This window comes from Polypterus senegalus, chromosome 9, assembly GCF_016835505.1.
Source record: "Polypterus senegalus isolate Bchr_013 chromosome 9, ASM1683550v1, whole genome shotgun sequence".
NCBI lineage: Eukaryota > Metazoa > Chordata > Cladistia > Polypteriformes > Polypteridae > Polypterus > Polypterus senegalus.
In genome coordinates, this window is record NC_053162.1 from 125,513,963 (window position 1) to 125,532,532 (window position 18,570).

At 37.2% G+C, this 18,570-nt stretch overlaps 1 protein-coding gene across 1 annotated transcript in view; it reads left to right on the top strand.

Annotated features, from left to right (window-relative positions):
* The window catches only part of LOC120535730 (solute carrier family 2, facilitated glucose transporter member 1), a 31,215-nt gene extending 23,017 nt beyond the window's left edge, over positions 1-8,198 (top strand). Inside the window, exons 11-12 of the mRNA XM_039763756.1 lie at positions 6,633-6,836; positions 7,042-8,198. Coding sequence (XP_039619690.1) covers positions 6,633-6,836; positions 7,042-7,221 — 384 coding nt within the window. The 3' untranslated portion in view covers positions 7,222-8,198. The remainder of the gene's footprint in view (positions 1-6,632; positions 6,837-7,041) is intronic.
* Positions 8,199-18,570: the final 10,372 nt, after the last annotated feature.

Consider the following 18,570-nt stretch of genomic DNA (forward strand, 5'->3'; position numbering starts at 1 on the left):
TTCTGATTGCAGAGCCCATTTATACAAACAAGTGTAGTTTTTAATTTTGGGCCAGATTAGAATATTGCAACAAAAATATTAGAACAGTCTAAATGATAACAGGTCATTCGGCCCAATAAAGCTTGCTAGTCCTATCCACTTAATTCTTCCAAAAAAACGTCAAGTCTAGTTTTGAAAGTTGGCAGCTTATTCCATATGTCAACGTCTATAGTTCTCTATGTGAAGATAAAGTTTTGTGCAAAATTTACCCTTAACAAGTTTCCAACTGTGTCCCTGCGTTCTTGAAGAGCTCATTTTAAAATAACAGTCTCAACCCACTGTAGTGATGCCTTTCATAATTTTAAACACTTCAATCATGTCTCCTCTTAATCTTCTTTTGCTGAAACTGAAAAGGTTTAGCTTTTTTTAATCTTACCTTATAATTCTTTCCCTATAATCCTGGAATAAGCCCAGTTGCTCTTCTCTGGACTTTTAGGCCTTGTTCACACGGGCGTTAAAATCGAGCGTTTTTTTTGCGTTCGTAGCGTCCGGTGAGCGCATCAGCGCCGATTGTTTTCTACGTAGGAGTCAATGAGAGTGTTCACACGGGCTTTGGTGACGTGCGTTTGTCCGGCTGCGCGTTTATACGGCATCAAAAAAACGTTGCATGCAGCTTTTTCTTGGCGTTCAAAACCCAACGAACGCAAGGAAACCGCTTCTAGTTCGTTTTCTGCGCGTTTATTTTATGTAAGCGCACACACGACTACTGTTTCCTTACCTCAAAGTGACAAGTAGTCTTTCTTCGGGGCTAACACCAAGTCGCATATTGGTTGATCGGCGTGCAATGTGGCATTGCACCAGCTGCAGCAGACAATCAAAAGTGGAAACCGACATCCGACAGTAATTAAAAAACTTGCGCGGAAATTTTTGCATTTCTTCATAAAGCACAAAAAAACTTCCTTTAACCCGACGTTGTGCAGTCAGAGGATGAACCCAGTAGCGGCGGCAATTTTTTCTCTCCCTACGTCGCCGTATTATGAGTATTTTTAAAACAAGAAGATTAATATCTAACATAGCAAAATGGTCCATATTGAAAGGAGGCACCTCAAATAAAACGACAAGGGCTTTCATATCCAGTTCCCGACACTGCCTCCACAGGTTAACACACAATTTGGGCTGCAGGCTGGCGTTAGACAGAGACAAACGAACTCCGGTGTAGAAGTCAATCGATCGCCACCACAAAATGCAACATAAATGTCTAGGACGTTCAGAGCAAGTTCGTTTATCCAAAAACTTAACGCCCGTGTGAACAAGGCCTTAAAGGCACTGCAATATCCTTTTTTATAGCCTGGAGACCAAAAATGTACACAGTACTCCAGGTGAGGTCTCACCAGTGCATTATAAAGCTTCAGCAACCTCCTTAAATATGTATTCTACACATCGTGCCATATAACCCAACATTCTGTTAGCCTTCTTGATGGCTTCTGAACACTGTCTGTGAGTTGATAGTGTCAAGCCCACTTCGGCTCCTAAATCCTTTTCATAAGGTGTATTCTTAATTTTCAGACTTCATACTTATTGTATATTAAATTTGACTTGCCACAAATCTGCTCAGGCCTGTATGCTGACCAAGTCCCATTACTTGCCAATCCACCTAGCTTGGTGACATCTGCAAACTTAACCAGCTTGTTACTTATTTTCCCAACCAAATCATTTACATATATTAAAAATAGCAGTGGTCCTAGCACTGACCTCTGTCAAACACCACAATTCTCATAGAGTTCCTTGCACCATAACCCTCTGCTCTCTATGTCTGCACCAATTATGCTACCCATCTGCAAACAACACCCTGAACTCCCACTTCTTTTAGTTTAATGCCCAACCTCACCTGGTAAACCCATGCTGAATGTTCAGTAAAACTCCTGTTTTAGCCACGTGTTGCTCAGTCTTTTCTTTAACAATTTTTTTCATTAATTTACATGTGATGCACATTAAGCTTACTAGCCTATAGTTGCTTGGATCTGCCCAATCACCCTTTTATAAAAATATAGTATTGCCATTTTCCAGCCCTTTAAAATTTCCCCAGTGCGCAATTACTTCCCAAAAATATGTGACAAAGGTATATATATGAACTCACTAACCCCCTTAACAACTCAAGGATAAATATTATCTGGTCCTGGTGATTTGTTTGATTTCAGCCTATGTAATCTAAGCAGTACTTTTCCTTCTACAATTTCCAAATCACTGAGTACCTCTTTAGTAGTCCCTTTAACTGCTAGGACGTTTTCTACTTACTCACGTGTGGAAACCTCAAAAGATGAGAGTTTAGAGCATTTGCTATTTGACTGTCTGCATTTTTTAATTCCCCTTTGCTCTTCCTGATTACCTCTTTCTTGACTATTCTTTTACTACTAAAATACTTAAAGAATCTATTTGGGCCATCTTTTGTCTTATCTGCTATATTTCTCTTTAACTGCCTTTTAGTCTTAATATCTTTCTTAATAGTTGCCCTCATGCTTTCATGCAAACTACAATTACAATTGGTTATTCGTCTTAGACACAAATACAGCTGTTTTTTCCTTTGCAACTTCTTTTTCAATTCTTTATTAACCCACTGTGGAGTTTTTTTTTAATTTCCTACTAATTCCATATTTAGGTATTTACCTGTCCTGCATTATATGTAAAACATTTTTAAACTTGTTCCATTCTTCCTCAACTGTCTCCACACTTAAAAGCTTATTTCAGTCTGTCCTCCTTAGACTTTGCTGCATCGGCTTACAATTTGCCGTACTGAAGTTAAAATCAGTTTTAGTCTTTGCATCCAAACTCTTTCAAAACATTGATCACTGTATTATGTATAGCAATTTTTCCCTAGTGAATCAAATACCTCTATACTCTCAATTCTATCCTGACTATTACAAAATACTAAATCTAGACAGGCTTCCCTCTGTGTTGGTGCTTTAACATACTGGGCTAAAAACATTCATTGATTACTTTTAAAAATTCCTGCTCTTGTGCTTCACTATTAATAAGGTTGGTCCAGTTAATATTGGGGTAGTTAAAGTATCCCATGAATATAATATCCCCCAGTAAAGTTGGCTTTTTAAAATTATTAAAAAGATGTGCATTGAAATAACTGTCTGCATTGGGCAATCTATGACACACTCCTGAAATAAGGTTTCTTTCTCTAATACTTTCCGCACAGAGCCTGATGTCTTCACTAAGATAGGGCTCATTGTCCAATTGAAGAGGAGTTGTGTTTAAATTCTGCTTGATATAACCAGTAACCCACCTTCTTTTCTGTTCTGTCTGTCTTCCCTAACAAATGTGCACCCATCTATGTTATACTCATCCCCATCCTTGTTATTTAGCCAGGTTTCAGCTATTGCTATAATAACTTAATTATGCTTCGCTATATACAACTCAATATCACTTGTTTTATTTTTAATACATCAAGCTATGTTTAACATGTTATTTATTTCACTTTTACATTTAGATGTCATCAGAAACGACAGTTGAATTGTTAGGATAACAATAATGTTAATATCAGTACTTTTGCACAACTCTTCTATCATGAAGCTAATTTTAAGCTACTCTGTTATCATTTTGGGTGACAGATTGACACTGTGGTTGTCAGCACTGCCTCACAGATCCAGCATTCTGGGTGTAAAACCAATACTCATCGTTGTCTGTGTAGAGTACTCTTTGAATAGGCTCTGGCTTCTCAACTTTTAATTCAAATTTACAAGAAATAAACTTTAAGAGTAATTGGCAGTCCTAACCTTATCTTTGTGTGAGTGTGGCCTACAGTGGACTAGTCTCACAACCAGGATTGCTCCCTGCCTTGGGCTTGATGCTGCCAAGATAGGCTCTGGCCCCTGTAACACTGTGTTGGATTAAGTGGTTTGGAGAATATTATGTTTTGGTGCTCTGTCAGCTTACATGTTCTCCAGGACTATCCAAAAACAATGTGATAACTTAATTGCTAATTACTGTCTTTTTTGTGTTTCATATTCATATTTCCACACAAAATGATGTATTACAATTTTCACTATGTTAACATGAAGAAGTAAACCACGAAAGTGCTGTTTTGCAGAAATTAGATTTGAAGTAGAAGAACTATCAACATATAATAATTGAAAAAACAGTATTTTTTGTCAAAATTAGATACAAATCATGAATACTTTGGCAATGACAATCATTATTAAATGTAATGAATGAAAATGATTGTAATGAGTTGCAATGAATGAACATTGAATCTAGTCCTAGTACAATACAGCAGTCTAAAACAGCAAGTAACAATGTTCATTTAAATGCAGTCATTTTAAAAAATTATAGTTGATCAATCAGTCTCAAATTTTCTATTACAAGGACAGGGATGTACAGCATATCCCAAGAGAACTAGGAAAAATGCATGAGTCAGACCTGAACAGCAAATTAACTTGTCATAATCTCATGTATGTACGAGTCACCAATCAAACTAACATGAGCATTATTGGGATTCTCGAAGAAAACACAACACTCTAGCAAAAGACAAATGAACTTGTGTACTGTATATCTTGAAGATTTCACACTGTCAAAAGAAAAGGACACATGCCCCAAAAAGGTTTGGGGTAGCCACACCGTATATTGGAAGTTCTGCTCAGAAATCAGCAGTGATTTTTTTCCCACACTGAGCTCAACACAGAATTGATTTATATGAGATAAAATGGTGGTTTTAAAATCGGGCAGAGGAAGTAAGGACATAAGGACCAGAACTGGAAGTGAGGTCATCAGGACCGGAACTGGAAGTGATGTCACTGGGACCAGGACTGGAAGCGGTGTCATTGGAGCCAGGCAGAATTTCCCATAACTGGTCTGCAGAAGAAACAGAGGCAGGGTTAGTGCACTTCGCCACCCCCTGGTCTGGCATGGAATTACCCTCATTTAAGCCCTTTAGCTGCCTCCCATGCACACATGTATGACAACACAAAGTTATCAGATCTGGATTATAACCGAGGGCTCTTCAGCAGTTAACAACACAGTTGTGTTATATTTTGACACATCTTCAGTTTTCTATTTTTTTTTTCAAGAGATGATGTCCACCTAAACAAAAGTTAATCTTTACTATTGTTGTCAGACAGTATTTTTTTATATATCCTGGGTTATACAATGCTGCCCAGACATGCTTCAGCACACCATGAGTCTATAGCACAGAAACATGATTATAGATTATCCATATATACAAAATAGGATGTTCATCTGTGTTCCTGTCTGTATGTTCAAAATACAATCCTACACCTTTTGACTGATTTGTTTCTTTTTAGGAACCAGGATAAGATAGACTGCTTCAGAACCAAACATTCTGATCCTGGGGGTCCCAGTAGTTTTATTGTCCAATGTGCTACAGTTTGCACACCAATGCCACTTAACTGGGCAATGCTGCATGCCGTTTCTGTCCACTGTTATAAAAAAGAGTATCTTAAAATTTTGCAAGGGGGTTTTGGATGAGGTTTGATCAAGAGTGGAAGTGAAGCACAACATAAAGAATCAAAGAGTTATTTTTTAACTTCTGCTTCATCAGATTTTCTTTATAATTTAAGCACTATGAACTCTCCACATTGAACTAGGATGACAAGTCAGACATGACAGCATTAATGGATACAACCCAGCAATTTTGGAATCCAATCGGAACCAAAAAGAATAAATTCTTGACTCACAAGAGTAGAGACATATATAGAGAGGCAGTGCGGATGATGGGTGTGACAGCTACAGTAGCAATAACAACAGTGTTACCATTTTAAAAAACACATAAACGTTTGCTTTCTTTCCTCAACCCATTCTACAAATATACCCATACAATACAATACCATGTACTTCAGCTAGTAAATTATAGAAATCAATATGGATGGCTACTCCACATAAAACTAATATAGCTCAATTAACTAAAAAGACAAATAATTTACAATAAGTAAAGATTTTTATTAACATATAAATGTAAATGAGGCACATACAGCTTTAAGTAAAATTGTTCTCACAGAGAAATTATCTGTGTTAGCATACAATGACACTAGATAATATTTTGCATATCCCCTGGTAATCGGGATGTTGCCGGTTCAAATCCCATAAATGCCAAAAGTGACTCTACTTCATTGGGCCATTGAGCAAGGACCTTAACTTGCATTTGCTCCGTCCTGGCTATGACGTTAATCTGCATCCAGCCCTGTGTGTAGGCCCTCCAACCTGCAGGGAAAAACCCGGGGGTTGGTGGCAGAACTGGCATTCCAGCCACCATAAAAACCTCACACTGTTCCATTCCATCTGAACTAGTGTGGTGCTGAGGTATCACCCATTGCATGGCTGCATTCAGGTCCTAATCTGGGATCCTAAATTGATTTGTCGTGTGGTGGGTGCAGCAATGTGCTATATCAGTGTGTGCTCCTAATCTCTCCTCTTTTTTCTCTCTCAAGTTAAGCATGAATAATCAAAACAATTTTGTATACGTCTGGCAATGGCAATGTTGTTTAACTCATCTGTTTCTCTCTTTGTTTACCTCATAGGACTGCTATTGTCATGTTATGCCTGTCTTGTTTTGGATCTCTCTATGACATATAGCTCAGTTTGGAATATAATATAAATTGATATAATTGTTTTAATAAAATTACCTCTTCTAGACCACCATCTCTGGGATGCCTATTGTACAAGTTGTGGCTGTTTTCGGTCTGGTATCAGCTTTTGAACTTGGACCTGGCCCGATATCTTGGTTTATTTCTGCGGAACTTTTTGATCAGGCTGCTCGACCATTTGCAATGTCCCTGACTAGCTTGCTAAACTGGGGAGGAAAATTCCTGTCCACTCTACTTTACACACCACTACTGGTATTTATTATTTTTATTTTTTCTAAATACTGCGCTGTTAAAGACTGTATGCATTTCACTTTCTTTTAACATGTCATGAAAGAATAACTTATAATAGTGGCACATGTAGGTTCTGATAAACTTGTGTCATTCTTACTGACTTAATTTAATAAGAAGTTTATAACTTTTGCTATGTCTCATCTCTTTTCTATTTTCTTTTCCATAGATGGTGATTGGACCCTACGTTTACATTATATATGCAGGTATTCTGATTGCTGCATTTGTTTTTGCATTTCTTCACCTACCAGAAACTAAGGGCCGCACATTTGACGAAATTTCTTCAGAGTTTCGGAAAACTGATGGCATCTTATTGGATGTGAAATATGGATTTAAGACTTTTCAATGAAATAATGGTCTTAGTACTTAATATTTTCATGCATCTAAGATATCGAGGTATCATGAAAAAATTACCAAAAAATAACAGTATCATAGTGTTAGCCTTCCTGCTTCACAGGCCCAAACCCAGCACAGTCGGGTCCAGGTAAATCTCAAAGATGTTCAGATTAAGTTGCATGATAATCATGTATAATTCAGTACACTAATAGCTACAATATGGCTACAACAAGAATGTTTTTGAAGTTCATGGGGAATTAAAATTCACAATTTTGGTATGGTCTGAAACTGCAGGTAGAGTGTTGTTGTAAGCAATTTAATTAAATGAAAAATTAATTTTCAGGAATTTTTGATTTCTACATTAGAAGGTGGTTTTAAAGAAAACTAGCACCATGTCTATGGTATTAATGTAACAAACCAGCAAGGACAGGAAAAGCTGATCAGTTAAACTTTTTAGAAGATAGAAGCAGACAGAATGTGTTAAGGACCCTATCAAACCTAACGTTAATCCTACTTTAAGATAAAGATTACAGGGTCCCTACGAAGTACACCAAGTATGCTTATTCTGTTAAACTCTACAATATTATAGAAGTAAATAAATAACTACATACATACAAACATACATATATACAAACATACCTAATTAAATAAATAAATCTACCACAAACAAAGTATAACAAAAAGATCAAGCAATATCAAGCATTAATAAAAAATGATATCAAAAATAAATGAAATATGGAAATATTGAACTACAATAAATTCCTTACAAAGGTAGCACGAGAAATTCAGAGTAATTATAAAATAGGACAACCTACCTGTCATATCTCAGCTCCTTAAGTGAACAAATAAAGCCGCAGAAACACTGTAAACCATTGCTTGTACTCAGAACTCATGGAGAAGCATGTTTTAGTACTTTTAGGAGAAATGCATTGTTTCATTCATATTTGGCTCAATTTTTTCTGTGAAAATAAAAAAAGTTAATACATTTAATTGATTTCTCATCATTCCAAATACAGTGCTCAGATAAAATGTTATAATTGGCTGATGTTAAAAACTAACATATTTTCTTTGCTTTAGATCTGAATATTTTTTCTTTCAGTTTAGTGCTAATTATTTCCTTACATAAGTAGGTAGTAGCATTCTCTTTAGCAGTGTTGTTGCTCAATTGAGTGGGTCTTTGTTTCTACTGGAGCTTTGTTCCCTATGTTAGCTCGACACAAAGTGAGACACCTCTTTCCTGGGATGCCCAGCTTTATAGGGCCTGGTCCACGAGGGGTCGAGTCAGTTGCCCTCACTGGAGCTGTGGAGGCAAAAACAGGTGACAAGGCTAGCGACATTGCCCCCTCTCACTTTTAGGAGGTGCTACTTACCTAAGCTGAGCTTAAAGGCTACCCTCTGATGTACATAGGACAGGTGGAAAAAAGGGGCCAAGGGCAACCAGGGACCATACTGAATCAGGTTTCAGCCACATCTAAGGTGGCCTACCAGGAGAAGGACAATGCCTATGAAGGAATTTGAATGTATTTTGAAACAATAAATGAGAGGGAAGATTTGATCCAGTTGATTTTATAACCAATGAGTTTTTATATAACACTTATGAAGATCTAGATTAATGAGGATGATAGTAGGAACATTAACTATTGTGAGAAGATGGAGTGCTCTGGTGTGTTTCCTGAATACAGAAAAACACCTAGCCAGACTAGTCTCTGGTTTATTACAGAAATCAAATAAAAAAGGAGAGGTGAAAATTTAAGGATCAAAAACAACACAAAAGAGTATATAAAACAGTAAACACAAGTCTACTCTGCAACTGTCTAGACTGTATAAACTATGGACCCAATTACCCAGCTGTTGAGACTACACACATTTTAAGTGTGGTACACTCCTTCCTCAATACGCTATCATCTTGATTCAGCCTGATTATCATCCTTATACTCTGCTCCTTTCCCAATTTGAAGTTTGTTTGACAGGGGAGGTCAGGGTTTTTAATAAAAGTATTCCTGGGGGTGCTTTCAATGCCAGGACAGCCTGTCTGAAAGCACATAAAAGTTATTATATTCCTACAGAGACTACAATTCCTAAGAGCATCTTCGGGAGTCTGCCCCATTGCAGATGAACAATGTTTCTGTTCACTAATGGCTTCGATGAATATGACACTTTTATGGCATCTCTGCTACTAAAATATTGCATCACAAGCAGATCACAATATCCTGACTAGTATATGTACTGCTTAGCCATTCTCTCTATTCTCCTTCTCTTCCTTATACTATGTAAAAGAGAGTATTATTTGCATAAAATGACATATGAGAGCAATTATAATTGGGCATTGAGGTAAACACCTGAGAGTTGCAATTGATGGTAGACAATGGTTCAAGAAAAAAGAAGGGAGCAAAGTAGATAGACCAGTCTGACTAGCATTTTTTGGTGAAAAGATGAGACATTGAAGAATTCATTAAGACAATGCTGAATGGTTGAATGTACTCAGATTATTCCTTCACCCATCAAAGAAAGGCTATTTCGATCAAAAGCCTTTTCATCAAGAAAAAAGAGTTATGTATGTCTATTAAGGGCTGAAACAGAATCAATAACAGAGTACTTAACCTGGCCAGAAACAAATAACTCCTGTTTGATTAGGAAAAATTAATTTACGAGTAAGTTTCTATCATTGACAAACAAGGACCTTGACCTAAACTTTAATATCTGCATTCATGAATGACAGTGGCTGTCAATTTTGGCATACTAAGGGGGTCCTTTTTTGTTTTAGAAGCAGTCCAGTGACCAATGACAGGGGTGACTTCCTTATTAGTGTTAACATGGGAGATATGTAGTGCTTCAAATAAAAAGATATTAACTTAAGACACAGTGCATCTAAACCTAGATCCTGTCCTGCACTCCTAGAGTCTAAGACCTCTTCATGTTCAGTCATGGTAATGGGATCATAGAAAATAAATCATCCGGTGTGAGGTACAGAAGGTCTATACAATTAGTCCATGTCAGTAACCCAGTTAAAGCAGAAACCTGGCATCTTAAAAACCTCTGTTTACATGCGGAAGTCCACTTCTGGAGTTCTCCTTTGGCAAAATGCTCCAATGTCATTAGGTTGTGCATAGTCCAACATGAATCCAAAAACAAGCATGGATCCTGTGATAATTTTCTTGTGTTTTATAAATAAATCCATCTTTCATATCAGCTAATTTAGTTGCCGAAAACACCTGAATTTTACATCATGTATACATTGTCTAACTTATTTATAAAGGAAAGAGACAAAGATTAATGGGTTGAGAGGCAGAGGTCAACTGCCAGAAAAGACCGGAAAAAACAAGCACCAAATTCACAATACACAATAAAAAAAATAATAAATATTTCTTCACAATCTTCTATACAAAAGTTGTTTGTGGAGAAAATATTTTGTAATTGCTCCAATATGTAGGTATTGCCATGCCACCATCTTAAATAGGTGATAATGCAATATTATGAGTTGGTTTCTTCTTTCTTATTATTTATTTTAGGCTAGAGAGCATAAACTCAAGTTTATGTCATCTTCGGAGTGTTTTTCTACAAGCTAAACATATTGTTACTTCATTATTGTTTCATTTGTGCACTGCAATTTTGTGGCCTCTTTTGCTTATTGTTGTTATAGTGTTGTTATTCATGATGTCATCTGTGCAACTGCCTAAAGGTCAGCGCCAAGCAAAAGATTACAGGGACTCTTAAAGAACTTGGTGATTGCATTTCTTGCTACTTTCTACTGATTTTAGGTCCTCTGCTCTGTTTTACTGCCTTCCTCTTTGGTTTGCGCTTGCCTTTGTTACCTGATCTATTTATCTTCCTGATTATGAAATGAACAGAGCCTCTCTAAAGAAAACCCATGTAAATTTGTCAATTTCTGTACTATAGTATAGGCTATTTACCCTCTTCACCAGTTCAGAAACCTTATACTCAAGATGCTGGATTAGCTGGAATCTGTCACAGATGTAGGCCAAATTTCCAAGAAGTCTAACATCATAAATAACTGGCATTGTATTTGCTTCACTTTTAATGTTTTTCTGGAAAGTCCCAAAAAAGCAACTACAGGAGTTATTTTACACCTTGTAACCTTGCAAGTGAGGGCTTGTTTTCAACATTAAGATTACCATATCATGCTTTGGTCTTAACATGCTGTTACTATCACAGTTTTACACCCTACTGTGTGGCTGTATGTGTAGTGAAGTAACTTACAAATAGCAATAAGCTCTCACCACTTCCATGCCTTTTTTTTCATTTTGCGACCGTCTTTACTATTTTCAAGTAATAATAATTTTTTTTCATCATAGCACAAAGTCGGCCATCTACAGAACTAATGTCTCTCACAATAAAATATAAATTTGGTCCCTTCTCTCACATTAACATGAATAGTCACTGACTTGAGTGCAATATAACTGAATTATTTAGTTTTTTGTTCTAATGATATATCCAAACTTTTTTAGTTTAAGTGGATAAAATTGCAATAAAGCATTTATCTTATTTGTCTTTTGTACACATAACAAATAAACACTGGCATAGGGGATGCCTCCACAATCCAGGAGCCTTCAGAACCAAAGGGCATTCTCATCAAACCTCCATAAAGTCATCCACACAAATATAGACTTAATTTTTGAAGCTAGTAATACATATTCCTTCACTAAATAAAACAGTAGGAAACTGATATGTTCTGTCACATGTCACAGGTAAGAGATTGTTGGGCACAATAAACATTGAAATCTGCACAAGTCACCTAGTAGACAATGAAGAGTTCCATTATGTTGAGAAAAAGAACATCTAAGCAGTGCTCGATATGTGGTAGCAAGCATTGGCCACAACAATCCATTAGCAAAATATACCAAAGATAACATTCCTTTTTAAATCATGAGTCGAAGACGGAGCTAGTTGTACTCTGTCAGTGTGAATGGAATAGATCAACTGCGATGAATATAGCATCAGACAAGCTTTTAAGAAAAGGCTTCTCCTTTCTTTCCCTGCTCATTTCCCCTCATTTCAGATGACCATGACTCTGTTAATCAAGATGTGCCAAATACTCTGCCAGCCCCAAACAGAAGGCAGAAAAAATGATGTGCAATTTTAAACAGAAATATGTCAATAAAAACACTGTCTCAAAATGTTTGATTATTGTTGTAACCGACACCAAGATAGAAAGCTGAGGCACATGCAGAATAGCAATTAAACCCAGCATTTATTTAATAATGATGAATTGTCCCTTTGTACCTTGTGAAGTTTAACACCTATGATCACACTTTTCTGTTGTTCTGTGCCACAGGAAATACATCATACATGACAAAGTGTGTTAGTTTCACGCTCTTCTGCCAACAACTGTAGTAGCAAGGCTAGGATCGCTGATCGTCTTTCCCATGGTCACACTATTTTTCTGTGATCCACCAAGGACCAGCCTTTATCTTTTGTACAGTGCTGCTATTGAAAAGTCTTTGCCAGTATTATTGAATCTTCTCGGACTGCAAAATTAGTGTGTACCTTCTGGAAACTTTTGTAATACAGTATAGTCCTCTGCGTACTTGTGTGATATATCACTGTCAATCAGGCATCCAGTCCTGACCATCTTCAGAGCAATCTGCTTCCCACTACACTTTGTTCATGCCACAGCAGTTTTCCCCCACATTGTAACAAACTGACCGTGCACAGAACAGGTTTAATTTAATATGGTCTCTAAACTACGGTTTATTTGTATAACAGCAGAGAGGCAGGTGGGTAGGCAAAGGTTTTTTTTTGAGGTGGAGGCCCAAACAAAGGCAATTGCATGAGGATGCACAAATTTTGTGCTATGGTAGTTCAAATAAACACATGTCACTTTAGCCCACAAGCTTAGCATTACTCCTGTACAGGTAAAAAAAAGAAAAAATAAACTCTTCTTAAAAGGAAAAAGTTTATAAAAAGGAAACCATGGCCCAATTGTAGTAATAAATATTACATTTTAGGAGCAAAAGCTGCAATAAAAATTAAACTAGCACACAGAAGTAACAATCAGCCTTTGTCTACCAAAAAAAGGTAATATCAAAATGCAATACACACACCATGGTCTTTATCAAAGAAAAATATGTGACTCTGTTCAACATTAATACTCTATGGACAGCCCTAAGTATAATAAATTGTTAATTGCAGAATATTTCAGATACTATACTTGCAGAGAAATATGTCCATCATTTACTTAAGCATTTTTAATTATTTTCATTGCTTTATCACTTACATAAATCATGATTATATTGCATATAAAACTGCTAAATGCTTATTTTTGCCCAGGTAGTTTCAATATTTACCAGCAATTAAGATAAGTAAGTCACACCAAAGTCAAATAAAATGTAAAGGTAAATTTGGCTAAACAGAGATTAACTACCCATATAATAAATAAACTTGTTGCATAGTTTATATTTTCTTCTTAATAATGTTTTTAATAGGTCTTGTGCTTTACATTCATGGCATTGATTTTTACAGCAATGTCCTTGAGAATATTTTGAAATAAGTGCCAATGTTATTTTTGTAGCAGTGCTACCATTGGTTAGAACTGCATATCCCAGCAGTCCTTGCAGGGGCTGTTGGGGGCAAAGGTGGCCAGAGGGGTTTAAAAGGAGGGCAGGGGTCGAAGAGAGAAGGGGTTTTCTTCTTGTTTGTTTGGTGCTTGTACTATCTGTTGAACTGCCTGTCGTTTTCCTGCTTTACATCTTCGTGTCCTGGATTGTATTGTTTGTTGGGGTCTGGAATCATTTGTCTACCTGTTTACTGTTACTGAGGATGTTGTCTGGATTCATTGGCTTTCACTGAAGAAGGAGCGCTCCTGAACCAGTCATCGGTCATCATACTTTAGCATTTACCGGTAGGACTGTGTTTTTCCATTTCCCTCGCTTCATACAAATCACTGGACATAACTTCACCGTTGATCATTTCATACATGGACTTTACTGTGTGTTTGTCGTGTTTATCTGTTAATTGTAATATCGCCGAAGGGATCAGGGGTGCTATTATTGTTTTCATTTAGTTAATTTAATTTCATTATACTTTTTTATCGTTTAAGTTCCTAGTGTGTTTTCTTTGTCTCTGTAGCGTGTGTGTGTGTGTCGTGCCAAGGCTGGGGTTGTCCCTGGTAATCCTCATATAAAATAAATAAATCACCGTCTCTCACGACGGTGTGAATCTTAGTGGCTTCTGACCGCTACATTTTTATATTAAGTTATAATTTGATAGCATGCCTCTTTGGTTTATTTGGATAAAATTTCAAATTGGAAATGTAATACACATACAGTAAAGGGAAGTAAATATATAAATTTGAGACAAAGGAAATACAGGTTACTTTTTATCACATTTAAGTATTACACTTTTCCATATTTCATGGCAGGTGGCATGATACAGTGATAACGTTGCTTCCTTGTAGTATGAAGACCTGGGTTTGTGTCTGGGGTCCTCCCTTAGTGGTGTAAGAAAGTTCTTCTCATGTCTGTGTTGTTTTCCTCCAGGTACTCTGGTTTCCTCCAGATATGCAGGTTAGGTGAATTGGCGATGCCAAAATGGCCCCAGTATGTGTGTGTTTGTCCTGTGATGGACTGGTACCCTGTCCAGGGCTTATTCCTACCTTGTGCCTTATGCGAACTGGGATAGGCTCCAGTCCCACTACCCAATGACCCTGTTCTGGATTATGCAGGTTAGCAAATGAGATGACATACAGTATTTCACAGATCAGGTTACCACTATAGCATTAGTTTTACTAATTAAAAGTATGTACTGTACATCATAGATACTAACTATGAAAAATATCCCATATACTTAGATACTTCTCCTCTTGAAGCATCCACTGATTTGCAATCTTTATCACTAAAATTCCTGACAATCAAGCTCCAATAATCCACCCTCTATTCAGGTTGGCAAGATGTCTTGTTGAAGCCAAGATACATTTTACTATTTTTTTACTATGGTTAATTACTCGTTGTAATGTAAAATAGTTAGGTCTATTATGCATATGTAACAATTCCCATGAAAATAACAATCGGTTTAAATTGTACATCTGCTTCCCCATACGTGAGTGGCAGAGCCACGAAGTGGCTAGATTGTAGCGCCCACACGGGGGTTGGAGAGTGAAGCCAGCAGGAGGAAAAGCCCCCTAGTGTGTATATGTGTGTGTGTGTGTGTGTATATATATATATATATATATATATATATATATATATATATATAAGATGGATTGGCGATTCTACATTGGCCCTAGTGTGTGTGGGTGTGTTTGTGTGTGTCCTGCGGTGGGTTGGCACCCTGCCCAGGATTGGTTCCTGCCTTGTGCCCTGGGATTGGCTCCAGCAGACCCCCGTGACCCTATTCGGATTCAGCGGGTTAGAAAATGGATGGATGGATGGATATATACTGTACTAATTTTTATGGTAGTTTCATTTTAATGGAGAGATACAGAATATCAACCAAAAATCCAGAAAAAATACATTACATAAAAGTTATAAATTGATTTGCATGTCATTGAGAGAAATAAGTATTTGATCTTCTACAACCCAGCTAGAATTCTAGCTCCCACAGATTGGCTGTGTGGCCATGTGGCATACAGATTACAATTAATCAATCAATGAATCAAATACAGATGCTCCTGATATGTACTGTATAAATCACACCTGTCCAAAGAATCAGTTTCTTCCATTCCAACCTCTCCACCACCATGGGAAAGACCAAAGAGCTGTCAAAGGACATCAAGGACAAGATTGTAGACCTGCTCAAGGCTAGAATGGGCTACAAGACCATCAGCAAGAAGCTTTGTGAGAAGGTGACAACTGTTGGTGCGATTAAATAAAACAACCATAAGTCGCCTTCGGGTCTTGAGATCCATGCCAAATCTTGCTTTATGTGGTGAGGATGATCATGAGAAAGGTGAGGGATCAGCCCAGACCTACACAAGAGGAGCTTGTTAATGATTTGAAGGCAGTTGGGACCACAGTCACCAAGACTGAAATCTTGCAGCACCCGCAAGGTCCCCCAGCTCAAGAAGGCACATGTACATGTACATGTACATCTTACATTTGCCAGTGAACATCTAAATGATTCAGAGAAGGCTTGGGAGAAAGTGCTGTGGTCTGCTGAAATCAAAATCGAGCTCTTTGGCATTAACTCGACCCACTGTGTTTGGAGGAAGAGAAATGCTGTGTATGACCCAAACACCATCCCCACAGTCAAGCACGGAGGTGGAAACATTATGCTTTGGGGCTGTTTATCTACTATGGGTACAGGATGACATCACCGTATTGAGGGGTCAATGGACAGAGCCATGTACCGTAAAATCTTGGACGACAACCTCATTCCCTCAGCCAGAAGATGGGTCTTCTGCCATGACAATGATTCAAAATATACCACCAAGGCAACAAAGGAGTGGCTAAAGAACAAGCACATTAAGGTCATGGAGTCTCCAGACCTCAATCCTACAGAAAATCTGTGGAGGGAGCTGATGCTTTGAGCTGCCAAGCTTCTGTACACATAACGAGATGATATCAGGAGTGTAATTGATTGATAAATTGATTGATTGTAATTTGCCAATAAATGGGAGAAAGAATTCTGGCTGGGTTGTAGGAGATCAAATACTTATTTCACCTAATGACATGCAAATCAATTTACCACTTTTATGTAATGTGTTTATTCTACATTTTTGGTTGATAAGAAGGAATTGCCTGCTAAGAAAAAAAAGCTACAGCTTGATGCCAGAAACATCATTAGGTCTACTGTAGCTTGGTGGATCCAAATATAGTGCTTCTCATTGCATCATATTGTTGGGTTTAAGAAAGCATTTTGTCAAAGCTCTTTCAGCAGAAGGAGCCTGTTTTCTGTGTTTGTGCTGAACATTTCTAGGTTTTCCCGAGACTAAATTGAAAGAGGGCATTTTTGCTAGACCAGATATTAACAAACTGATTTCTGATGCAGAATTTGATGTTATGATGAACAACCTGGAACAAGAGGCTAAGGTATCATTCAAAGAAGCAATTTGTTTTTATTTAAATAAAGATACAAATTATAAACAAAATATGAAAAGCTGGTTATGTTTACGGAATTGGGTTACAAAATGAGTGTCAAAGTTAACTTTCTTGGATTTGCATCTGTAATATTTCTTAAATTTGTGGAGCGGTGAGTGAATCACAAACTGAAAAACTCCGTCAGGGTATCAGAGACATAGAAAGGAGATACTGTACCAGGAGCATGTGGATGTCCGTGTGATGGTGGACTACTGCTGGATGATTCATAGATATGCACCAGAAAAAGAATACTACTGACTGAAATTTTGGATCAAAAATACTAAGAAGTGACAAAAACTATAGATGTTAAATGTAACTCAATGAATATTTATCAATGTTTTCAGATTTGTAATTAATTCTTATGTGGTTGAAATATTATTACATTTTTTATTGTGTTTGTGAATGCAAATAAAAACAACTATTCAGAATTAAAACTATTTTTTATTAATTTAATTTTTCAGACCTGTGATTTAGTCTTCAAGCTTGATTTAAATGCTGTCATCAGTGAGGTTTCTCTAAATTTGGTAGGTACAACCCCGTAGAGTTTAATTTGACTTTTTTCAGTTGTATTTATCCTCAGGATTATAGGGTGCCAACAGTAAAGCATCCTTAGACCATTCATGTGTGGGGTTGCTTCTTTGCCACGGGAGTGTGCTCACTCAAAATTTTGCCTAGAAACACAGCCATGAATCAACATCCTCCGACAGCAACTTCTCCCAACCATCTAAGAACAGTTTGTGATGGACAATGCCTTTTCCAGCTTGATGGAGCAACGTGCCATAAGATAAAAGTGATAACTAAGCAGCTCGGGGAACAAAACATTGAAATTTTGGGTCCATGGCCAGGAAACTCTCCAGACCTTAATCCCATTGAGAACTTGTGGTCAGTCCTCAAGAGGTGGGTGGACAAACAAAAACCCACAAATTCTGACAAACTCCAAGCATTGATTATGCAAGAATGGGCTGCCATCCGTCAGGATTTGGCCCAGAAGTTGATTGATAGCATGCCAGGGTGAATTGCAGAGGTCGTGAAAAAGAAGAGCCAACAATGCAAATATTGACTATTTACATAAACTCAATGTAATTGTCAATAAAAGCCTTTGAAACATATGAAATGCTTGTAATTATACTTCAGTATACCATAGAAACATCTGAGAAAAAGATCTAAAAACACTAAGCAGCAAACTTTGTGAAAACCAATACGTGTGTCATTCTCAAAACTTTTCACCATGACTGTAAACTCACCATGTGACATTTCTCAAGTCTGCATTGGTCTGCGTTGATAGCAGCATCTCTTTAGTTTATATTAAAAATTAATTCAAAAATATA